Source organism: Siphateles boraxobius, unplaced genomic scaffold, assembly GCF_051911475.1.
Source record: "Siphateles boraxobius isolate OS27281-9 unplaced genomic scaffold, OSU_SipBor_1 9, whole genome shotgun sequence".
Classification (NCBI taxonomy): Eukaryota; Metazoa; Chordata; class Actinopteri; order Cypriniformes; family Leuciscidae; genus Siphateles; species Siphateles boraxobius.
In genome coordinates, this window is record NW_027509219.1 from 33,614,050 (window position 1) to 33,640,682 (window position 26,633).

General features: G+C 40.0%; 1 protein-coding gene across 3 annotated transcripts in view; it reads left to right on the forward strand.

Moving 5' to 3' along the window:
* The first annotated feature begins 1,092 nt into the window (after window positions 1-1,092).
* cux2b (cut-like homeobox 2b) overlaps window positions 1,093-26,633 on the forward strand; it is a 163,504-nt gene continuing 137,963 nt past the window's right edge. For 2 of the 3 annotated variants that reach the window (XM_077223423.1, XM_077223424.1), the window contains exons 1-2: window positions 1,093-1,172; window positions 3,641-3,761. In XM_077223423.1, coding sequence (XP_077079538.1) covers window positions 3,654-3,761 — 108 coding nt within the window. In that variant the 5' untranslated portion in view covers window positions 1,093-1,172; window positions 3,641-3,653. Of the gene's footprint in view, window positions 1,173-3,640; window positions 3,762-17,084; window positions 17,165-26,633 lie in introns of those variants that run through there. The other variant, XM_077223425.1, reaches the window with a different exon arrangement.

Here is a 26,633-nt window from a genome sequence, read left to right on the forward strand (position 1 = left end):
GTTTTAATTCACGTTTTTATTCAGCTAGGTTAAAAAACACCCAGTATACTACTTATAATAAACTTGTTCACCTAACCTTGCAAATCTTTGAAAGAGACTGTAAGGTTATTGTGATTTGTGTTTGTTCAGCCTGAGATGACTCACCACTGCAGAATTCTGTGTAAAAATGTACCTTGACTTCTTAAATGTTACGGGTTGTGAAATAACAAGAACATGAGGCCTTGCAAGTCCACTACTTAGACAGTAGGTGGCAGTAAGAGCTTATGTTAGAGGTCTCTCTTTACCAGTGTTTTTCTGCTCCGCTTTTTTCTTTAGTGTCACTGAAAAGAAATAATATGGAACTTGAATGTGAGTTTGCTGTCTGTGTTGAAGTTGATGCAATATAAAAACCGTGTACCGTGAAGTAATTGCAAGAAATGTAGGGCTACTTCGATTGACAGATGCAGTCCGATTTACGAATATATAGTAGCCTATAATAGTCTTCAGTGTCACATGATCCTTTTTTTAAAAAGAGATTAATACTTTTATTCTGCAAGGATGTTTAAATGGATAAAAGTGATATTAAAGATTTATATTGTTAGAAAACATTAAATCATTAAAATAGAAAACAATTAACATGTAATAACATTTCACTAATATATAATACAATATTTTTGTTTGAGTGTATCTTTGTATTTTCTTTCTTTATAGTAAAATAACACTTGCTTTGCTATTTTGCTAACTTATACCATGGCATTCATAAGTTTATAAATTGATTTAACTGTCCAAATATTGTTTGGGGCTGCTGTAAATCAAAATGATCAGAAATCAACATTATGCAAATATATATAGGCTAATGAATAATTTTGCTGCACATGTTTTATTAGGCACTGTGTATCATCATAACCTATAAAAATCACAAAACCAACTCTAATATTAAATGCATTCTCATTTGGTTTAATAGTTCAATTCAGTGCTGGAAATGTACGATTATATAGCACAGGACTGTACCATATATGCATAACTACATCTGAGAAAGTCATGATGTTTATTTGAGAGCTGTTGAAGGTGAGATCTTTCACTCTCTGTCCTTCTCCTCCCCATGTGTGATGATGTAGACCAGATTCTTGTAGTCCAGATTCCCTGCAGCGTCTGGAGGAAAAGCACTAAACATCTGCTCCATCTGAGGAAAGGTGGGTCAAAAATACTATCATGTATTTTTACATATTATAAATTCACAATTTGTGTTCATAATCTATAGATGAACACCTATGGACAGATTTGTATATAATACGAATGTCAGGTAACACTTTATTTTACAGTGTCCTTGTTACATATGTTACATGTAATTACCATAGTAATAACAGTAAATAATGCCTAATTACATGCAATTAACCCTCAACCAAATCCTAATCCTACCGTAACCCTATAGTAAGTACATGTAGTTAATTAAAATTACACTGCACTCAAATATTCAATGACACTGTAACAATGACACCTTAAAATAAAGTGTAACCGAATGTCATTGTGACATTTCACAGTGGTGCTAAGGACACCGAGAGCTGAAGTGTGACACAAAACAAATAATCTCAAGATGTCAAACCTCTTCTGGAGAAAATCTGTCCGCTTGCGTTGTCAACATCCCTGACAAACTGTGAGGAGAGACCAACTTCGGTTTAACCTTTTGAAATAATCGAATTACGTCTGGCAAACACTTCACACATGCTTGCAGGGTTTGAACAGTCTTTTATGTACAGCATCTATTCAGTCGCTTGTCACAAAGTTGCACAACAAAGCAGAATCTTTGGAGAAATGGATTTACAGAGAAGGAGGGAAATCTTTTTATAGTATTAATAATAATAATAATAATAATAAAAAGTTTTATTTATATAGCACCTTTCCAGGGCTCAAGGATGCTTTACAATAAACAAGCAACAATAAAGACACTGGACAAAGACAGCAGAGAAAACAAGATGAAAGTGTAAGTACAGTAAATGAGAAATTAGGTATATGGGGCGGCACCCAGCAGAATACAATCAGATATATATATATAAAAAAATGCAATACAACTAAGAATTATGACATTCAGAAAATAAGTGAGTTTTGAGCATGTGTAGCTTAAATGGTACTCACAAATCCTTCCTCAAAGTCCCCTTTCCTTCGGGGTCGAACACTTTAAAGGCGTTCAGGATAGTCTCCTCCGCATCGGCACCTGTTTGTTGTTTTAAGGGAGCAATGGAAAACTGGTGAGAGAGATGACTGTCCTTAAAATCCTCCAGGAATGCAAAAAGACATACTTTGTACATGACTCCTAGTGGAATCTCTACCATAGTTTGAAGCTGACATGGGAATCTTCATATAGAAGAGCTTCCAGAACATAATAGTTCCTTATTGGGCCATTGTGATTCTCAGTAGGATCACGTGATTCTGTAGGACTTTAATAGGAAAGAAAATCCCTGTACGATTTCTTGTCCACTTGTAGACTTATTCCTAAACAACCTGAGGTCTGTTTAAATAAAATACAATTTACACAGTAAGATTTAAAACATATTCTGAATAAAATGTTGTGATGCTATGGTGATGTTTGTGGTTGAAACAGTAATATTGTGAAATATTATTACAATTTAAAATAACTGTTTTCTATGTGAATATATGTCGAAATGTAATTTATTCCTGTGATCAAAGCTGAATTTTCAGCATCATTACTCCAGTCTTCAGTGTCACATGATCCTTCAGAAATCATTCGAATATGCTGATTTGCTGATCAAGAAACTTTTCTGATTGTTGAAAACAGTTGTGCTGCTTCATATTCTTATGGAAACTATTATAGATTTTTCAGGATTGTTTAATGAATAGAAATGTTTCTGGAAAAAGGGATATTTTGTAACATTATTAATTTCTTTACGGTCACTTTTGACTAGTGTCATGCATCCTTGCTGAATAAAATATTGATTTCTTAAAAGAAATCTTTCTGACATCAAAGTTTTGAACGGATAGATAGATAGATAGATAGATAGAAGATAGAGAGATAGAGATAGATAGATAGATAGATAGATAGATAGAAGATAGATAGAAAGATAGAAGATAGATAGAAAGAAAGATAGATATATAGAAAGATGGATAGATAGATAGATAGATAGATAGATAGATAGATAGAAGATAGATAGATAGATATAGATAGATAGAAGATAGATAGATAGATAGATAGATAGATAGATAGATAGATAGATAGATAGATAGATAGATAGATAGATATTTAGATAGATAGATAGAAAGATAGATGGATAGATAGATAGAAGATAGATAGATATATAGAAGATAGATAGATAGATAGATAGATAGAAAGATAGATAGATAGATAGATAGATAGATAGATAGATAGATGGATAGATAGATATTTAGATAGATAGATAGAAAGATAGATGGATAGATAGATAGAAGATAGATATATATATAGAAGATAGATAGATAGATAGATAGATAGATAGATAGATAGATAGAAAGATAGATATATAGAAAGATGGATAGATAGATAGATAGATAGATAGATAGATAGATAGATAGATAGATAGATAGATAGATAGAAAGATAGATATATAGAAAGATGGGTAGAGATATAGCAAGCCCTGCTTTTACAATTCACCCTACCATTACCTTTTAGCTTCTCCCCGAACATGGTGAGGAAGACGGTGAAGTTAACGGGTCCTGGAGCCTCCTTCAGCATCTGTTCCAGCTCCTCTTGTTTGACGTTCAGACGGCCTGCGGAGGCAGAAAGGTCAGAGGTCAGAACTGCTGTCAGAGACACTCTTCAACCAACAATGCAGAACGACACTGACGTATAGCAGAGATTATTACAGTACACCTAAAGCTGCAAACGTATCCCTCAGGTCATTCTTGTCGATAAAGCCGTCTCTGTTCTGGTCCATGATTGTGAAAGCCTGAGGCAGATGAAAGAGAGAGAATATAGAGAGTGAGTGGGATGCAGAATATTGTCTTCTGTTTGTTAAATTCAACATGAAACAGAAGTTGAGTTAGTCTTTTCTTCCCTATTGTGACGTATATAGAAACGGCTTCTGGAACAAGAACAAATGTAGGGCGAGGCTTGTGTTGGTACGTGGGGAATTGATTGGATGGTTGTGGTTTGCTATTGGTGGTTTTCATGTGAGTGACAGATTGCCCCGCCCTGAGGAGAGGGGAGGGGAGAGAGGAGAGGAGAGGGGAGGGGAGAGAGGAGAGGAGGGGAGAGGAGAGGGGAGGGGAGAGGAGAGGAGAGGAGAGGAGGGGAGAGGAGAGAGGAGGGGAGAGGGGAGAGGAGAGGAGAGGAGAGGGGAGAGGAGAGGAGAGGGGAGAGGAGGGGAGAGGAGAGGAGGGGAGAGGAGAGAGGAGGGGAGAGAGGAGGGGAGGGGAGGGGAGAGGAGAGAGGAGAGGAGAGGAGAGGAGAGGGGAGGGGAGAGAGGAGGGGAGAGGAGAGGAGAGGAGAGAGGAGGGGAGAGGAGAGGAGGGGAGAGGAGAGAGGAGGGGAGAGAGGAGGGGAGGGGAGGGGAGAGGAGAGAGGAGAGGAGAGGAGAGGGGAGGGGAGAGAGGAGGAGAGGGGAGAGGAGAGGAGAGGAGAGGGGAGGGGAGAGAGGAGGAGAGGGGAGAGGAGAGGAGAGAGGAGAGGAGGGGAGAGGAGAGGAGGAGAGAGGAGGGGAGAGGAGAGAGGAGGGAGAGGAGAGGGGAGGGGAGAGAGGAGGGGAGGGGAGAGAGGAGGGGAGGGGAGAGGAGAGGAGAGAGGAGAGGAGAGGAGAGGAGAGGGGAGGGGAGAGAGGAGGGGAGAGGGGAGAGGGGAGGGGAGAGAGGAGGGGAGAGGGGAGAGGAGAGGAGAGAGGAGGGGAGAGGAGAGGAGGGGAGGAGGAGAGGAGGGGAGAGGGGAGAGGGGAGAGGAGAGAAGGGGAGAGGAGAGGAGAGGGGAGAGGAGAGGAGGGGAGAGGAGAGGGGAGGGGAGAGAGGAGGGGAGGGGAGAGAGGGAGGGGAGGGGAGAGGGGAGAGGAGAGAGGAGAGGAGAGGAGAGGAGAGGAGAGAGGAGGGGAGAGGGGAGAGGGGAGAGGAGGGGAGAGGAGAGGAGAGGAGAGAGGAGGGGAGAGGAGAGGAGGGGAGAGGAGAGAGGAGGGGAGAGGGGAGAGGAGAGGAGGGGAGAGGAGAGGGGAGGGGAGAGAGGAGGGGAGGGGGAGAGGGGAGAGGAGAGGAGAGAGGAGAGGAGAGGAGAGGGGAGGGGAGAGGAGAGAGGAGGGGAGAGGGGAGAGGAGAGGAGAGGAGGGGAGAGGGGAGAGGGAGAGGAGAGAGGAGGGGAGAGGAGAGGAGGGGAGAGGAGAGAGGAGGGGAGAGGAGAGGAGGGGAGAGGAGAGGGGAGGGGAGAGAGGAGGGGAGGGGAGGGGAGGGAGAGGAGAGGAGAGGAGAGGAGAGGAGAGAGGAGAGAGGAGAGGAGAGGAGAGGAGAGGAGAGAGGAGGGGAGAGGGGAGAGGAGAGGAGAGGAGGGAGAGGGGAGAGGAGAGGAGAGAGGAGGGGAGAGGGGAGAGGAGGGGAGAGGAGAGGGAGAGGAGAGGAGGGGAGAGGGAGAGAGGAGAGGAGAGAGGAGGGGAGAGGGAGAGGAGAGGGGAGAGGGGAGAGGAGAGGAGGAGGGGGAGAGGGGAGAGGAGAGGAGAGAGGAGGGGAGAGGAGAGGAGGAGAGAGGAGGGGAGAGGAGGGGACAGGAGAGGAGGGGAGAGGAGAGAGGAGGGGAGAGGAGAGGAGAGGAGGGGAGAGGAGAGGAGAGAGGAGGGGAGAGGGGAGAGGAGAGGAGAGGAGGGGAGAGGAGAGGAGGGGAGAGGAGGAGGAGAGGAGAGGGGAGAGGAGAGGGAGAGGGGAGGGGAGGGGAGAGGAGGGGAGAGGAGAGAGGAGGGAGGGAGAGGAGGGGAGAGGAGAGAGGAGGGGAGAGAGAGGGGAGGGAGGGGAGAGGAGAGAGGAGGGGAGAGGAGGGGAGAGGAGAGGAGAGAGGAGGGGAGAGGAGAGGGGAGAGGAGGGGAGAGGAGGGGAGAGGAGAGAGGAGGGGAGGGAGGAGAGGAGGGGAGAGAGGAGAGGAGAGGGGAGAGGAGAGGAGAGGAGAGGGGAGAGGAGAGGAGAGGAGAGGGGAGAGGAGAGGAGAGGAGGGAGAGGAGAGGGAGAGGAGAGGAGAGGGAGGGAGAGGAGGGGAGAGGAGAGGAGGAGAGGAGAGGGGAGAGGAGAGGAGAGGAGAGAGGAGAGGAGAGGGGAGAGGAGAGGAGAGGAGAGGGGAGAGGAGAGGAGAGGGGAGAGGAGAGGAGAGGAGAGGAGAGAGGAGAGGGGAGAGGGGAGAGGAGAGGGAGAGGAGAGGGGAGAGGAGAGGGAGAGGAGAGGAGGAGGAGGGGAGAGGGGAGAGTAGAGGACAGGGGAGAGGAGAGGGGAGAGGAGAGGGGAGAGGGGAGAGGAGAGGAGAGGAGAGGGGAGGAGAGGAGAGGAGAGGAGGGGAGAGAGGAGAGGAGAGGGAGAGGGGAGAGGGGAGAGGGGAGAGGAGAGGGGAGAGGGAGAGGAGAGGAGAGGAGAGGAGAGGAGAGAGAGGAGAGGAGAGGAGAGGAGAGGGGAGAGGAGAGGAGAGGAGAGGGGAGAGGAGAGAGGAGAGGGGAGAGGAGAGGGGAGAGGAGAGGGGAGAGGAGAGAGGGAGAGGGGAGAGGGGAGAGGAGAGGAGAGGAAAGGAGAGGGGAGAGGGAGAGGGGAGAGGGGAGAGGGAGAGGAGAGGGGAGGGGAGAGGAGAGGGGAGAGGAGAGAGGAGAGAGAGGGAGAGAGGAGAGAGGAGAGGAGAGGAGAGGGGAGAGGAGAGGAGAGGGGAGAGGAGAGGGGAGAGGAGAGGAGAGGGGAGAGAGAGAGAGGAGAGGAGAGGGAGAGGAGAAGGAGAGAGGAAGAGGAGAGGGGAGAGGAGAGGGGAGAGGAGAGGGGAGAGGAGAGGAGAGGAGAGGGGAGAAGAGAAGAGACTGCAAGAGGGATTATTTTGTTTGAGTAATAGTTATTTTGTTTAAAGATTATAAGGCACATGAATTAAAAAAAAGATGTGCACGGATAAATCATTTGTAGCAAAAAACATAATATTCCATAAACAAAAAAGAATGGTCTATTTTGATTTCATTAAAGGTGAAGGGTGTAATTTCTGCAGCTCAAATAATAGAAGTACAAAAAAAATCTGTCCACCAAACTCATTGGTGAATTAGTACTCATATAGTGCCTCTTAATGTTGATTTATATCATAATATTGATCATGTCTGACAATTTGACAAACTTCTGCTTTAACTTTAAATTTGTTTGCAGATGTAAGAAAAAAAATGTTGAAACGTTTCTCATGTAATGCGTAAAATTAAACAGTTTTGTATATACTTTTTAATTAACTTGTTTTGACAATTTTTTACTGTAACTCCATCTAAAAATTGACATTATTTACACCCTGACATTATTTACTCACCATCATGTCATTGTAAACCTCTATCTGAATTATTATCAATATTTAGATTTTTTTGTCTAATGCAAAAGAAACTTGTGCATCACATTGAATTGCAACTCAACAAAGTTCTGAATCTGAACAAGTTTTCAGAGCTTTGGTGGAGGAGAAAGATGAAAAACAGCTTCCTGTTTCTCACGCAAAGCTATCATGTGGATTACTGTTATGATATTTCAAGGATCATTTTATGGGGTTTTTTTGTGGAGCGTGAAAGGTTCTTAAATTTGCAATTTTGTGTTCCACAGAAAAAATATGATACAAGTTTCGAATGACGTGAGGGGGAGAAAATAATAACATTTAATACATTTTTGGTGAACTAATTCTTTAATTAGAGGTCAGATCCCCCCCAAACCCCCTGTCATGGTGCTTTATTTGTAATGTATCTTGTTTCGCAACATACTGTATATATTTATAGGTCCTGTAATTCCGCTTTACGTTGTGTCTGTTTGTGATATGTGCGAGAGAGACAGACTGAAAGAGAGAGAGACTGGTCGCGATTGTCTGCACGTTTTCATCACTGCCATCTCGGATCAGCGTCATGCTTATCCTGTTTGTCCTGATCTTTTCACAGCCGCTTTGAGACCAGAGAGAACGTCTGTCCTGCTGCATTTTCCACGCAAATTTCGTGGGCTTGACAGCAGGTTTGAGTGTGTGTGTTCAGGGTGTAAATCACTCCACTGTGCTAATCGTTACTGACACATTCTGAATTATTCACTAGCGATGATGAACACTGACATATTGAAGTCACATACGGGAATCTCGCCGCTCAATATGACAGTGAAAGAGTCGGGATAAAGACAATTGTCATATCAATCTGAGTCAAACGAGCACTCGGTTTGTACCTCTTTGAACTCCTGGATCTGTGCTTGTTCAAACATGGAGAAGACATTTGAATTGGCTCCTTCTGCCCGCTTCTTTGCCTTTTTGGGTGCCTGCAACAATATTACACAGAAGTGACTGGTTAAATAGAAGTACACACTAAGAGAAATAACACTTTTTTTTTTTTAAATAACTTCCTTCAAAAACCCAGTGAAATGACTTTCCTTCTTGACTGACATCCCTTTTCCTGTTTCACTGAATCTCTACCAATCAAAAGTTTGGGGTCCCTACCATTTTTGGTAACACTTTAGGTCCAGGGTCCAATTCTCGCTATTAACTGGCTTATTAGCATGCATATTACTCGTATATTGGCTGTTTATTAGAACTTATAAAGCATATATTAATGATTTATTCTGCATGACCATGTCCTACATCCCCCAATACCTAAACTTAACAACTACCTTACTAACTATTAATAAGCAGTAATTAGGAGTTTATTGGGGCAAAAGTCATAGATAATAGTTTGTTGATAATGAGAATTGGACCCTAATCTAAAGTGTGACCCAGTTCTTTTCTTATTTTGGAAAGAAATTAATACTTTAATTCAGAAAGGATGCATTAAATTGATCAAAAGTGATAAAGGCGATAAGTTACGAAAGATTTCTGTTTCAAATAAATGCTGTTCTTATGAACTTTCTATTCTAAGAATCCTGAACGAAATCATGATTTCTATAAAAAATATTAAGCAGCACAACTGTTTTCAACATTGAATATAAGAGCAGTAAATCTGCATATTAGAATGATTTCTGAAGTAATTATGCAGTATTTGTTTGCTTTGATCACATAAATAACATTTTAAAATATATTCACATATAAACACTTATTTAAAATTGTAATAATATTTCACAATATAATTTTTGTACGATGTTTTTGAACAAATAAATGAGCAGAAGAGACTAAAAACAGACCCCAAACTTTCAAACGGTATGTCTCATCATGCCAGTAAAGTGGGTTTGTCTTCAGTATCACAATTATTTCTCCTAGACAGCAATCTGTGTAAATCGAGTCTCCCACTTCTCTGCTGTTTCTCCTTTCAACATTGTTTGCTACTAACTCAAATGAACTGAGCTGATTTTCACATTCATTTTATAGCAGTCAATGCGTGTCTGATTTGTGTCTCTTTCCATTTCTCTTAAGGAGTTTTAGGTGAGTTGATGTTAAAATGAAACTTCTCCTGAGCAATGGTAGAGCTAAATCTGAGTAATGATGTGTTCCTCTCTGTGAGTTTGAGAACGGCAAGGTTTGGTGCCCTGCTGGATGTATAATTATCTCCGAGAGAGAGAGAGAGAGAAGTCAGCCAGTGGATCAGATGTGGGATTACACACTGGCGCTGACTGTTGACAGCCTCATCTTTGAGCCTGTTGATAGGTAATCCCACCAAGACAGGGATTAATCGCAACTATTTACATTCCTGCCACAGAGTTTGGGAAATAACATTGTGAGATGCGTTTCTGCTCGATGACATCGCAGCCCGACAGCTGCTCATTGGCCTTGTCTGGATTACATCTCAACAGTTGTGCTGTACACGAGGTCAGAGCTGAAGCGTGAAACATCATGTCGTTTTATACTGAACTATTGTCAAAGGTTTTTGTGATAAAAGCATAAATCAATCCAGAGATAAATAGTATTCCTTAAAGGTCCATAACTCAAGAGAGCTCTTATTTATGTTTCATTTATGCATCTAATTGTCTCAAAAATTGATTATCAATTGATATCAATAAATAAATTGATATATTATTAGTTTAAATGAATGGTTTTCTGTTTTAATATACTTTAAAATGTAATTTATTCCTGTGATCAAAGCTGAATTTTCAGCATCATTACTCCAGTCTTCAGTGTCACATGATCCTTTAGAAATCATTCTAATATGATGATTTGATAATAAATTTTACTCTTGATACTGAGTTATTATAAATGTTGTAAACAGTTGTGCTCATGCTTAATATTTGTTTCGGAATGCTGAAAATGCAGCTTTGCATCACAGAAATAAATTATATTTTAAAGTATACTCAAATAGAAAACCATAATTTTAAATTTTAATAATATTTCACAATATTACTGTTTTTCTGTATTTTTGATCAAAATAATTCCGGCTTGATGAGCTTAAGAGATGTTAAAACATTAAAAATAGTAATGTTTCCAAACGTAAATGTTTACACTTTATATTTCGATAGTCCACTTTAGACATACTAACAATAATTCACTTTGCAACTATATGCCAACTTATTCTACTAATCCGAACCCTAACCTAACAATCTATTCGTAATTTTTTTATAGTAATATTTTGCTCTGGATTGATTTATTCTGTTTATCGCAAAAACCTTTGAAAATACATTAGTATAAAACTACATGAAGTTTTATGTATATATATATATATATATATATATATATATATATATATATATATATATATATATATAACATTTGTGCAAAACCTGGTCAAAGTTGCAGCCATTGTTGAGATTTCTTCTGAAACTTTAGAGGAGATATTTGGGTCTTTTTCATAAGAGAAAAACATTGAGAGGAAGTCTCCATTTGCTCACATTTTAATCTCATGTCTAGAAGAAACAACTGAAACATTAAAGAGATCTCATTTGTGATCTAAAGCGAATGAATTGTTTAAATATTTTTGCGATAGATAGATCAGACACATGTCTCCTGTTTTCGATTTGAGTAATGAAAATATTTATATCTATCTTTGAGAACAGAAACAGTTTACTTTTCATTTATTTATGATGAAAGTGAATTGAATGAAACATCAGAGGCGGTGGGTGAGTCAGACTAAAACTTTAGTTTCAAACACAGACAGACAGAAATTAGATCTTCATTTGGACGCATCAAGAGAATAGTGAGTTACACGTCTAAGACAGAAGAAATTATGAATAAGTGTATGGCAAAGCAAACTCACCATAATCGTAAGCCTTGAATTCAGGAAACAAAGCACAAGTGATTTCAGACTGGGTGCAAATGCTGATTTTATATAAGCCCATTCCCCACCTCTGACTGTCTATAAATACATCCTCCATGGGGCTTAACCAGGTTGCCAATAGACTTCAGAAGTTATTATAAGAATTCTGATTTAAGGGATTTAATCCAGCAGCCAATGGGCTTCCACACAGAATGGATGACAGTTGTTGGAAAACAGCTAGAACTTTCCTAAACCTATAGAATGTGTGATTGACAGCGGCATTACTCTGTTAGACAGTTTCTTAGTCTTTGTAGGTTAATTTCATACTATTTAGGATACAAGCAGGCTAGTAGCTCAACTTTTGGATATTTAGATGTGCAAGTGTCAGTAACTTAAATGATGAAGAAAGGGAAGTTTCGATGTCTTTAGGTGATTTTAGTGGATGTATGAAGTCAGAGGAACCACAGGTGTAGAAAATCACATCCACTATCAAACTGTTCTACTAACGTCGTGTAACACGAATAATAAAACATGCAGAAAAGAAGGTTTAGTCTGGTTGATGTTGTCAGGAGGAAGAAAGGTGACCTCTGCTTGACTTCTCACTGAAACCCTGCAGTGTGCACTAAAAGTAGATTACTACACCATTTTGACACCAGACAAAACTGTTTACCCTTCCAAAGATGATCATGTGGTCATTTACAATTACATAGAATAGCTTTAAAAAAGGACCATAATGCTTTTTTAAATATATTTTCAACTTTCTTTAGAGTGTTATGTTGCTGTTTAAGGATGAAAATGTTCTGTAAAGAACCAAGTCATTCCCTATATCAGTGTCCCTGTTTCTGAACTGAAACTCCTCCAGTGTAGTCTTGAGTTTTCTTCCGGGAATGAACACGTCACAATATTCATCATTTAAATGATTCCCGCTCAAGGCATACACTGAATAAAAGGGGTGTGGCCTGGTTGAGTTAGTTATTAGTGGATGTTTTCGGGTGCGTCTCTATCAGCTCCCTATCAGGATATCGTGTTCACGAGTTCAGGCACTAGTAAGGGCACTAAGGACCCTAGCTCACTTCACATTGGGACACTGACGACTCTATTTCTGGAGACATGACAACGTCCTCATTGCACACTATAGGTTTTTATGAACAACAGCAGCAATTATATCTTTCTGACATAATTTATTTAAAGGACATTATGAGTGCGTACTGGGTTGCGTTCCAGTCCAGTTTTAGGCACGCACTTGCGAACTTCCCTAAGCACTTCTCCTCGCGGGAATCCCATTTTGAAGTGTGTTCCACTTCTTGAAGTGGACGAGGGAAGTCTATATGGACAGACCCTCGCTCCCTCGATTTTGACCAAGGGAGTGAGTCTACTTCATATGTACACTTCAGGCAGCTCCATATCTCGATGCAACAAGATTGTGACTTCAACAAATATTGGGTTTAATTTACCCCTCCATAAACAACCCTATGATATATTAATTAAGAATAAAAAAATGGTAAACAACTCAAACACACGTATATACATATAGAATGCTGCATTAAACAATTTCGTAAAGGAAAAAAATAAATAATAAATCAACCCCATAGTGGATTCTAAGTGATCAAGGGCTTTGCACGTTAACTGCCAATTCAGCCTATTGTAAAGGTTCCCCCAGTAGTGGGCACTTATGCAACGTAAGCAATGACGTACATCCAAGGGGGTAATCCATCAGCCGGAAACTGAAGGTTCACGGGGGCCGCCATTGTAGCAGAACTTCACCTGCTCTTAGCATTCCATTGACTCCCATTCATTTTGGCGTCACTTTGACGGCGAATAACTTTACATCTAAGGTTTCCAAAGACTTATTTTGCCCATTATTTATTGCTCCATTACTTTGTATCTTACGTTATGGCCCCGTAGAAGCCGTTTTTGTAAAAATAGGCTAACGATTGCATCATAACCACGCGACACTCTGTCGCACAGTAGAGAAATTACCGTATAGACAAGAGGAGAAGCTCGCAGGCAATCTTTTACTGTCTATGATGCAATCGGGGGGACATAGAGGCATAAAGTCAAAATGACAAAATAATTAATCCGAATACTTACCAAAAGTTGCTCCAGGTCACGCTCGCCGTCTCTGCAAGACTAGGTGATTCAGATTTGTTTTTGCACAGCTACTAGAAGATTTACAACTGCCAGACAGGTTGCTCACGTCACATCTACGTCGTCAAGCTCAGTTTGAGCCTGCGCAGTCGCTCAGCCATCAGGAAGTGAGTGCTTCTAATGGCTTCACGTTTCTCCGTTGAAATCAAGGGGGTCGCTGTGTCCATTTTTTTTACTGTCTATGCGTACGTCCGAGTGAACGAGGCGGAGGGAAGTTAGCGAGTGAAGGGCATGACAGTTTTGGACTGGAACGCTGCCCTGGAACGATTTCATCCTTAAAATGGCTGACGCCCTGATCAGTGATCAGTGCCCTGACTACTGAATAGGGAGCTGATTAATATGCACTCTTCGACTCCAAGCGGCACTGTTCAGACAGATTGGTTTATGACATCAAAGTACCATGAGAGATATTTGAAAGCATACAGAACCATCCCTCAAATCGCTCTTGCGGTACTTTGATGTCATACACTGATCGGTCCGCACAGTGTCGCTTCAAGTTGAACACCCCTATTGTGTTGAAACACGTGGTCGGGTGTGACATTTCCCCAAACTCACTGGAAGCGGTGGACTAATATAACACACTGATCCAGCTGACCAATCAGAGCACATTATGCTTTTCAGAAGGAGGGGCTTCATAGAGACTGGAACTAAACAGAGCATTTCTGACAGACTGGGGCTGCGTTTAACTCCACTTCTATACATACACTCGCAAACTCCCCAAAGCTCTTCACCTCGGGGGAATCCCCACCGTCATTTTGAAGTGCGACAAGACCAAATGGACGAGGGAAATGTATTATTTGGATAGACCCTCAACCCCCCCGATTGACAGAGGGAGCAAGTCTACTCAACATGTACACTTCAGGCAGATTTATAGACCACAACGCACATGATTGTAACGTCACAGCAGAAATTGTCAATACCTTTGACTGTTTTTTTTAACACTACATCCGCCATGTTGTCATTATCATGTGACCTATCGTTAGTTGTGTTGCTTCACTGCCATTCATAAAACCTCTCCTGTGGCCTCATGGGATAGTAAAGTGTCCATCTTATGCACACTTCAGAATCTTGCCTGAAGAATTAGGCAGTTTTCTGTGAATTCGGACATACTTCTATAGTTTTTTCACATACTGTTTTTTGCCTACTATATAGTGGGGAAGTATGCGATAGAGAGTACCACAATGCACCACACATTTTTTTTTTTTACTTAAACGCTGCCTGGGAAGAGAGAAGCTGCAACAGTCAAATACAGTATATGAAATGTAATGTGTATTTTGAACATTCAAGCATGAACACCTATTCTAGTAGAGCCCCAAAACAAAAGCAAGACTTTGAAAAGGGCATAATATGTCCTCATTAAAACCTTTCTAGTTTCTAGTTTTTAGTTTTTCGGTCGTGAGCAGTAAAGAGATGCATTATGCTAAATTGGAGATGCATAATCTCATGCTAAATCATTCCAGCCACCTGGTGGCAATCTCACCAAGCTTCTGTTTCAAGGCCTTTTGCACTCCAGAGTGGATCAATATATCAGAGTTCAGCAGCTCTCACCGATATTCCTGGAATTATATTATTGCTTAGTCAAACATTTGTATCTAGGCCACTACTGCATACACAACATCAATCCAAACACACGAATGCACTCATTAGATGGCCAATGGCTCTGTCACCTTTTTATTCAGATACCTTTGGAGTTCAGTTTTTTTAATGTTCATTTTTGCCATTTATTCGTCTCAGATATTAGGCTAAACAGGAATTTTTATTTATATTTATTTATTTATTTGTTTATTTTACAAAACCTCACAGCTTGCTCTGCTGCCTACAAAGGTTTGTAAAAATCTCCCACTGTTCTGTTCTCAATAATCTAACAGTCTTCGCACCCTCAAAATGTCCGCATATTTAGATTTGAACAAAAGTAATAAGTGTTGGTGCATCAGGCTTGTATATCAGAACTGATTTAAATTTCAAATTTAACAGTGAGCCATATCAAAACAAGATATATTATTCCTTTCTTATAAAACCGACGCAGTTATTTCCCCCCCCCCTAAAGCAATAAATAAAAAGCAATAAAACAGAAACTTTTAATAAGCACCTTTTATATTCCCCGTAGGTGGCTTACAAAGTGCAAATACATTTCTACTTAAAAATAGACTTGCGTTTGGTTTTAATAGCAAAGAGAATGACAGATGTGCTCACTAGTAATTGCTCGCAGTCCACAAGCCACCGGAGCAGTTAACCTCTTAAACAGTTTCATTTCAAGACATTATTATACTGATATCTGTAATCCAGAGCCTTTCAGATTTTTTGTAATCATCTTTTCAGACTTTTTGTAATCATATGAACAAGGTTTACCAAAAGGTTGGCTATTTAATTTTTTTAAAAACGGAATTACAGTTAAAAAAAAAACAGAAAAAGAAAAAAAAAGAACAGGAGTTATAGTCATTATGCAAAATGTGTTAATGAAACTTCATTACAGGGAAAGGCCACAGTGTGGTCTGATGAATTATTTTTAGGGGATATCTTAGCTCTGGATGCTCGTCTTTGTTACACCAATATTATAATGATAAAGATGAGATTTGGACAAAATGTGCTACATTTATGTCAGAATATAGTCCTTATTGTTAGGGCTACATGGCCCTGTTCCACAAGAGGGAGCTCGTGTTAACGTTTGAACAGAACTGTCCATTCAGAATTTCAAATCATGCATTGATCGCACAATCCCACTATAACATTTATGCTTTTTCCCGTCCAGGAATGCATTTTTTTATACTCAACCGTATTCAATCACACAGAAGAGCAAATGTAAGAGAAAACACATTTGCATTTGAACTCATTAACAAAAATCTGAATGTTCTAGATAAGTCACTAACAAATATTCCTGGTATTTATTGAAATTCCACACATTGCAGCTTCATGGATCTCTGTCTCATAAACTAACTGCATAGACAGAACTTGCACTTTTTGTTCAAGCTTGTGCATTTTATGCTGCTTTACTAATATTTACCACATCTAACTTGTTTTGATTATTTTTTTGCAGTTTACATCATCTACTAAAAATAAGTTAAAAAGCCCCATAAGAGTTTTTAATAAGCGACAGCACTATTTCATCACGCTGATCTTCGTGCCATAAATGACACTATTCAGCACTTCATTATTCACAAGGACATTATAAAAATTAATATTCACTCCAAACACAAAAGCTTTCATCCATTCAGTGTTTATTCTATTCATGCGACGCTTTCATTGCAATTATAGCATGCATTACGCATTATTGACCTAAAGTTGCAAATCTCATTATAAGGGGCTCATTAATGATATGTAATGATTTCACCGTTTTACGCATCAAACATCTGGCGATGCGCATTGGTTGCTCGTTGTTCTCCTTCCACTTCCCAGACGTTATTGATCAACCCGTTACGTCAGTATTGATAACTTTACCAAACCCAAAATCAAGTGCAATCCCGGGAGCTGCACTAATGCATCTATATGCATCTATATTCTGTTCATATCGCATCCACCGGCTCTCGCGCGCTGCGCGTCCCGTCTAGTTTTCCACAACTGTTATTTTCCTAACATTTTTTTTCCATGTGGAGTGTAATCGTCAACGCTGTTTAACGGGGGGAATCCAGCCCATATATTTATTGTAGCCGCTCTTGAATATTGTGCTCAAGATGGCCGCCGATGTGGGATCGATGTTTCAATATTGGAAGAAATTTGATCTCCGGCGGCTTCAGGTTGGTCTTATTTCTCACCTTTTTTACACGACACGATCCTATACGCGCTAATGCACCTTGCATTTCATGCATTTTCTCTTTTGGTGACTTTAGAGGGACGGGATGGTGGTGTTGCATTGATAGTTATTAGTAATTGATCCTCTTCTGCCTTTTGTTCGGTTCAATCATTGATCAGGAGCGCGCAAGAGCAGCGGCTGCAGCCTCGCGCACACCAGCGCGCTTTAACGCCACATTTAACGCTATTTTAACGCTTCGTACACAGCTTTGTTGGAAACAGAAACTTTTAATGCCTTTCCGAGTTGTGGACTTTAACTTTTTATCAGCCTAATGTGTTTTATTCTAATAGAAATAGGGAACGGTGACGCGCGCGCGTCAAGTGCTTCTGTCAAGTGCCGGTTTGTGATTCACCTCAGACTTTTTGAAAAAAACAGCTAATATATTTTAGACCTTTAATGTTGATTGTATGTATCTATCACTCGCGTATTGACTTTATTAGTGTGCTTCAGTAATGATCACATGGAGCGTAATGAACGTCGCACCATCAGAGTTTCTGTTATAGCAAAGTTTATTATTGACGTCTTTATGTATCATGAGACGACTTAATAGTAAGTATTCCTGTTATAAAATGCATATTTACTTCAATGTGCTCATATGTTATGTTATGCCTTGTATGTATTCTTCGCTAGCTGTTAACAGTAGAATTCATTAAAAGTAGAAAAAATGAGTTTTATTTTAAAGATGTAGCCTGTTTTTACAATGGCTTTAAATTGACTTGAACAATGTTAGCTAAGAACATTTACAACATATGTATTCAAACATTTCAAGGTTTAACCTTGCATGTTATGGTGTGGGTATAGCCTAGCCTAATTCATTAACGATAGGCATTGCCTGCAAATTGACTTTTGATTTCAGGGTCAATGTCAAATAATATTGTTCTAGATTATTAAAATTCAGAAATCTTTGAGAAATCTAGTTTCAAACATATGGGTCATTCTATTAGAAATGCAATCTTTATGTTCATGTTGGGTTCATATGTATTTGAAAAACTTTAAAAAAACATTCTAAAATAATTTTGATTTATATTTGTTTTCTATATTCTTAATAGATTTTTCAAAGTTTTGCATATATGTATATATATGTATATATATATATATATATATATATATATATATATATATATATATATGAATTATATAAAGCGTTTTAATTAGACTTTTCAATAGAAGAGATAGTCGTTTTAATAAAAATAATTGAAATGGATAGTATTTTTGTGTGCATTTTTGCAGGATACAATGTATCAGCCTGTCGTATTTAACAGTGCACTCCGGTTTTGTTCCAACCACAGTGTGAACGCTCCATCCACGCCGCTTGTGACGCTTCAAAACCAGAACGCTCGCTGACTGTTCGCGCTTCTCGGACTGTGTAATTGCATTCCCTGCTAATGTTTGTAAATCAGCCTCGGCCAGCGCAAGGGCACAGACTCAGCCCTATGATTGATGTTCTGTAACATAAGAAATGACAAGAGCATGCCAAGCCAAGCCGGAGAGGAATCAGATCTGTCTGTGTGTGTGTGTGTGTGTGTGTGTGTGTGTGTGTGTGTGGCCGATTGTTATTCAAGCCTTTCCAAAGAAGGGCTCCATAGGATGTTGTTGGAAGGTCTCTCTCATTCTTTATTATTTTGAATACAGATGGACAGAAACGCTCCGGGTAACGCATCCATATTGAGGTTATCCAAACCCTGAACCTGTTCATGGACAGAGAGAGCAAACATGTTTTCACGGAGAGCTCATCTGGACAAATATCAGATGGTTATTGTCTGGATTGTGCTCAGAATATGTTCACTAGGGTGATGAAACAAAACGCTGTTCACAAGAGTAACCAGATTCAGGAGATTAAATGTTAAAGTGTAAGAATCAGTCACTGAGAAACACATTGATCGATCTGAATATTGAACGTTTTGATGGGGAGGAGTCATGTTTCTCATATTGTCTATACGGTGGCCCTATAAGAGGAAGGACAAAAGGTGTCTGTGAATTAGCTGATCTTTTTGTTTTAAATACTGAACAAGTTGTCAGATTTCATTCAGTATGCATGCATTCAACTCTTGACATTGTTTAATCTGCTTTGAGTTAAAGAGTCTAAATCCATCTGTCATTATGAATCAGCTGGTAAAAGTGTCTTTGACAACCACACCAGCAGTGAGCGCACAGCCTCGTGTTATTTCCCACCAATACATGAATCACACACATTTGCACATCAGAGTTTTTCTTTGTTTCTGGAGTTAGTGTAGGTCACACCTGGTTCAGGTTATTGATGTTCTCACCTGCAGCCTGTGACACTTCGAGTCATATTTAATGCCACATGAATGCAGCCACCAAATGCTTCCACAGCATCTTGTATTTTATAACGGGCTCACTTGTGGGGGGAAGCTCAAGTATATTGTGTTATTGAGTCTTTTGTGGAACCATTCCACATCTAGTACATGATTTTAGTTTGTAGAAGCAATTTATTGAAACTTAATGCATGTGAGGAAGCAAAAATATTTGTGGATGCTTCGATTTTATGTGTAAATACTCGTTGAAAAGTTTAGGGTCAGCATTTTTTTTTTAATTAATACTTTTTTATTCAGCAAGTATGCATTACATTGATCAAAAGTGACAGTTGCAAAATATTTCTATTTCAAATAAATGGTTTTGCTTACTTTCTGTTCATCAAAGAATCCTGAAATGAATGCATCACGGTTTCCACAAGCAGCTCAACTGTTTTCGATATTGATAATCATAAATGTTTCTTGAGCAGCAAATCATCATATTAGAATGATTTCTGAAGGATCATCTGACACTGAAGACTGGAGTAATGATGCTGAAAATTCAGCTTTGATCACATGAATAAATTACACTTTAAAATATATTGAAGTAGAAAACAGTTATTTGAAATTGTAATATTTTTTCACAATATTACTGTTTTTTTGCTGTGTTTTTGATCAAATAAATGGTTGGTGAGCAGAAGAGGCTTCTTTCAAAAACATAAAAAAATCTTACCGACCCCAACATTTTGTACGGTACTCTGTCGTTTAACAGTTGCAATAGTCATGTTTATCGTTCTATATGGGTCTCTTGCATTTTGCACTGATTGAGTTTAAAAATGCATTGATTAATGAGTTGCAAGACTACAGCGCACTTATGAATCTGTCTCACAAAAAGTTAACAGAAGCAAAGCTATAAATATGAAATCCAGAGAATTGTCAGATTACACTAAAGTCTATAGCCTTAAATTGTTAAGTTTGCTGTTATCTGGTGCGGATGCATATTCTGGACATATTAACATTTTAAATATTTACAAGACATCACTGTTAACTCATTTATGAATCTAGTCAGACGCTGTTTATTGCATGCTGTGATGGTCTTTGTTATTCTCCCTTGTGGCCCCTGCGGGACGTCGTGTCTGTGGCGTCCCCCGAGTGGCCCCTCACCCACTCTTGAACTTGGACTCCAGCGAGATCCCTAGACTAGGATGGATGAAAGAGAAAAGGTGGCAAAAAATCAGGTCTGCAGCACTTTTAACATGCCCAAAACTTCATGTGCATTAAAGCTTCAAGTTCAAATGCTTCTTTCTGGAAAAGGATTTTTTATTCCTCTAACCCGAGACCCCCCTGAATGAAGCGCGACTGCTGGTATTGACCAGCGGACGAATAAGTTTAGGAGAGGGGGGTATCTGCGGCTGACAGTTGATTTATGACCCTCTTTGTCTGCGTTGGTCTGTAGCGGAGCATCTGGCCGTGTCAGATGATGTTTTCGCTGGGGTCTGTGGCTTATGGCTGTCGCTTTGGTTGCTCTCAAATTACATCATTTCATAAAGCAGTTCCTGTATTGCCATTAATCCTCAGAGGTGTTTCGGTGATGTTCCCTCATGAACAAGCCTTGCATTTGGGTCTCATTGGGAATTGTTCATAAGAGGGAATATTTGGCAACTCTTGATATAAGTCATACCGATAAGTGTCTCTCAGTGTTTTGTGGTGATATTCTCTCACTAAATCAGTTAAATGCTAAAGTGAATGGATGAACATCATGCATGTTGATGTGAGAAATTGTTTTGCAACAGGGTTTTGATGGTTAAAAAAAAAAAATGTATATATACACACACACACACAGTATATGTATATGTATGTTTATGTTAGAAGTGATAAATCGTGATTAATCGATTTGACAGTACACACACACACACACACACACACACACACACACACACACATATATATATATATATAACACTTTATTTTTAAATTTTCTTGCCATTATTTTTATATCGTTGGAGAATGACTAGTTTTAGTACCGGTATATTATTATAATAATAATACAATAAAAAAATCTTAAAAATTAAAGTGACTTTTTGATGCACATTCATAGTTTACATTTATTTTAATGATTTATTTATACATATTTCCCAGCTCTCATTTTTATTTCTTTTAACTTCCTAGAAAGTAGTTTCTGCTAGTTCTGTCTTTTGTTAATGATAATGACCTTATTTTGAACTGAAGAAGAGAACGACACCGAATAATGTCTCTCATTAAATCTGTCTCCTAAGTGATCAGACATGTCCTCGCAAGAACGAACGCCAGGTTCTTCTAACCTCATATAAAAGAGATGACAGAAATAGATGGGCTACAGGTTTTGGTGACCTTGGTTTCCACTGGTCTCAGGTCACATGGCCGTTGCCGTGGTAATAATTCACACCAGCCAGATGGCATTTCCATGGGCGCTCATGGAAAGGACAGGCCAAAAGGTCCCTGCTAGTCTCTTTTAGGACAGATCTGACCAATAGGGAGTAGGCTAACAAGATCCCTGTGCAAACAGACTGTCCTCTTTTGTCCCAGAGTGCAGAGCATTGGTGACCAATATGGAAGCTGATGAAATATGCGATTTTTAACAGTTGGTTAAAAACTAAAAATATAAAACAAGGACTGTTTATTTCTGTATATATGTTCTAGTTTGTCTTTTTATGTCATATTTCAGCTGAAGTGCATTGCTTAAAAACTTTCTCCTTTCCCAGTTTAATGTGCAGAGGCTATAAGGCATCTATACAACTATGCAAATGGACACACATACGTACATCCCCAATGCATTTCAAGATATAAGGGATAGTTGAGGAAATAATGACAGAATTTTAAAATTCTCTTCAAATAGTTGCTGTCATGACCCTAGTTGACCTGAAAGAGAAAACTGACTGTGGATAAGCACTTGCGATGCGATGCGAACTTACTTAATTCATAATGCAACAAAGCATAGGTTGACTTCCTGAAGATTTCCTCTGTTTGTTAGTTCATACAAAATAGATAGTCATGGCAGGTTTGGGGCGGAAGGAGTGTTTGGAAACCTTGGACACTTTTCACAGACTGTTATGATGCTTCTTCACAGATTGTAAATCTGGCAACAATTGAATGTCCATTCATAAGATTGATGCAAACTTGACATCTTTCTCTCTTCTGACCAATGTACTCAATCTCTCAATATTGTCATATAATCAAATTGTCATAAAATGAAAGGTTATAGAAATGCTATTGTGGATTGTTTTTTGCTATTGGGGAGATTGGGATCGCAAATATTATATTTGTTGTAGTTTCCGAGCGTTCACCACTATAGAAGTTTACCCAACTATGACGACTTCAGTTTCTGAGAACCCTGAAAATGTGTAAACGAGGACTTGATGATGCAAACTCTGAATCTACATGTACCAATGCTAAATTTTCTATATATTTTAATCATTAGGTTCACAACTTGTAATAGCTTGAATGAACTCATTGTTTCTGCCTAAAATGTATCCAGGATGTTAGCTAATGTGCATTGCTGAAATACTTTACTTGGACAGTCACCTCTGATAACAGATCACTCTTGTATTGTAATGTAGACACATGCATTTTCTGGAAATCTGCTTTAAAACGAGATGTATTGTGAAAAGCGCTATTCAAATAAACGTGAACTGAAGGGTCTATTGTGGTGCAAAAATGACACACGTCACCTTCTAGTGTAGCATCGGTCTTGTGGTTGTTTTGCTCATTTAATTTGGGTCCAGTTTCTCAAGGGCTGTATTTTGCATGACTCAGGTGTTTGCATGTCATCTTTACTGCACAAAACACGACCGTAATATTGTCAAACAGTGCCATCACTCCTCTGTGCGTGTGTGGCCTCCTCCTGTTGTAGTTTGCTCAGAGCTTTTCCCCAACCATCACCAATTGGCCGTGAAAAAGACTCATTTCAACTCTGTACTCATTCATGTGTGTGTGTGTGTGGGGGGGATCAGTGTTTATTGCTGTTATTGTTGCTGTCAAATGCGCTGGATCTGGAAATGGTTTAGAGATATTCTGCAAGGCGCACGGATTTGCAGGGATAAAACGCTGTTGTCGAGAGGAAAACTCAGCAGCGTTTACTAGCTGGCAGGACAGCAAAACTACAGACAGTTTATGCCGCACTTACACATGACAATAAAATATGATGGTTTAATAGATACTATACACGTGAATTAAATGATAGAATTGCTTTGTTCAGAAACTCCCAAGTTCTGTCATGATCTTCTGTAGCTTCACAGTGAAATGCATCAAACTCTTTAAAGTTAATCTTTGCCATTGTTAGAAGATCTATGTACATTGTAAGGCCCTGTATACACCTGGTGTTAAGATGCGTTTTGGTCGATCGGATCAGAAGTAGACGAAGGAGACTCTTGTTTACACCTGGTGTTTTAATCCATCTTTCTTGTTCATGTTCAACCACTTCTGTCCTGATTTCTTCAAGGGGAAGGTCTATGAGCAGGTAAATGTATGGGTTTTTTCAGATCTTTTGGTCTTGTGGACAAAATTTGTGCAAATTACATATGAATGTGCCCAGAGAAAACAGAAAAACATAGAGGTTTCTCTGCTCTGACAGCCACAACACCACGCCGAACACTGTGAGTGTGTGTTATGGTGCTTTTCCACTGCATGGTACGGTTCGTTACGCCTCACTTAAATAGTACCACCTCAGTTCCATCAATTTTGAGCATCTAGATGGTATAACCAAACATATCTTGTGGAGCGCTCTCTGAGTATGCATTTATTTGTCATTTTAACTGAAATGTAAATTTGTACTTCAAAGATTTCTTATCCTGCTGTGCCTTTCTACAGGCCATGAATAATCAGCAACTAGTCGACATCAAGCTTCAAGGGGTGGTTCAGGATTTTGGACATCGGACCTCATTTACAAGTTAGCCTGGGTGTTATTTATCAGTCGAGACAGTTTTCACAAATTTTCATCCAGTCCTTCCAGTTGCACTGTTCGCCGTTGCTAGGCTAGCGCGAGTCAACGGTATCTGCTAGCCTGCCATTAAAAACAATTTTACCCACTCCACAGTACACCAAAAGCAAATAAATTATAACGCCAGACTATCGATGTAAATGTCTGTTGAGAGAATAATGTTAGAAATCAAACTACCCTTTCATCGCATTGCAATAGTTATACTTTGTTCCCTGTATTTATTAGCACAGTCTACAGCAGAGGCGGAGTGATATTAAGTTACCTAACCGGTCCACATGACAATCACGTGAGTGTATTTCACTACATAAGCAGAGTATATCACCATGTTGCCAATTCCTTCGTTTACAATCGAATGTTTCAATATCGTTGTTCAAGGCTACTACTAGCCAGCTAGACGTCTCGACTGTAGTGCGCTTCTGTTCTGTGTTTACTTTTCGGCGCAGGACTACTAACCGGAGCAAAGTAAAATTCCGCCGCTGCTGAGAAACTAGTTCCTGTAAATGTAATGCGATCATTGAGATGCAAGAGTAGTTTGATTTCTAACATTATTCTCTCAACAGACATTTACATCGATAGTCTGGCGTTATAATTTATTTGCTTTTGGTGTACTGTGGAGTGGGTAAAACTGTTTTTAATGGCAGGTTAGCAGATATCGTTGACTCGCGCTAGCCTAGCACCGGCGAACTATGCAACTGGAAGGACTGGATGATAGTTTTTGAAAACTGTCTCCACAAATAACACCCAGGCTAACTTGGAAATGAGGTCCGATGTCCGAAATCCTGAACCACCCCTCTAAAGCATCATGGCAGAGCATTAAAGTTGACTAGTCGATTTGTCTGTTAAACCCCTACTTGGTACGTTTTTCGTATGCAGCCGACAAAGTTTGAATCACGTCTTTCTAGTGCACTTCCCATAATGTTTAGGCATTAGGTCAGAAGGCAGAGAGTAGACTCCGTTTACACCTGTATTTAGCGTCGTCCACTTGTGATCCGATCTACCAAAAGACATCTTAATACCAGGGCTGAAGTTCACGACTGATTTTTGAATGTGTTTAATTGATCATTTAGATGAGAACTTACTCATTTGTGCTTCATAACAATGCAAGAAACATCATAAAAGATTTAAATGGTTTAATGTTCTTTGTGACATTTTGCTCACAGTTTGGAGTCCCGACGCATATTAATCATGAGGGTTCATGTGCTTGTGCGTGTACGAGGCCATTAGGCATGTGAATCGTAAAGTAATGAAATCAACTCGTATGTGTGCGTGTTTGTGCTGACCGTCATTAGATTGTTTCGAAAAGCTAGTCTGTGTCGAATTAGGCAATTATGAACTCATATTAACCACAGAGAGCTTCCGTCTGTGCTGAGAAACAAACATTTTCATAAGTGTGCACCCTAATGTCTCACCTTTCACAAAAAAAGCTGCCAATAGAACAATCTCTTATCCATCAGACTGGCAGAATGGAAATTCCATCTCTCTCTGTGAACCTTTGGCAGTGGAAACAAAGAGGAGAGAAAAGCGTCGAGAAAAGGCTTTTACGTGTCTGCAAATTGAGTTGTGAAGATCTCAGAGTCACGTTCCCCTCGCTCTCAGCCGACAACATTAGAGGAGAAGTGAAACTGACTCAAGATTTAAGCAGTTTAACCTTCCTCTGTAGAATTAGCGCTCGAGACTTCAAAGCGGATACTTCAGCGTGCGGAGAGGAATGATAAACCGTTTTTTGCTCGACGCCGAGTGCCTATTCACCGAGCGAGAGAGCCGGTCTGTCATAAAACAGCCCCTTAATCGCTGTGACCCTCCTAGGGCTCAATTTTCATACCTGTCTGTCCACACTTATTTTCCCCATTCTCCTCCACTGCTCCCTGGATTAACCCTTTGATAGTTGCTACATTGGTGGCTTAAATCTTTAACTACACAAAGCCAATGTCTCACTAGTACTGTGTTGCATGGGTGTGTCTTAAACTGAAGTTATTAACATTTGGCCAGTTTGTTTACTCTTTAGACAAGTAAGACTCTACCTAGCAACCTCCCACTATACCTTAGTAACCGAATAGCAGTGCCCATAATAGCTTAAATCATTTCTGAAGGTTTTGCATTGATCAGTCTGATTCGTTTTGTCAAATTGGTTCATTTGAACACTTTGGCTGAATCTGAAATCGCCCCTTATACCCTCAAATAGGGCA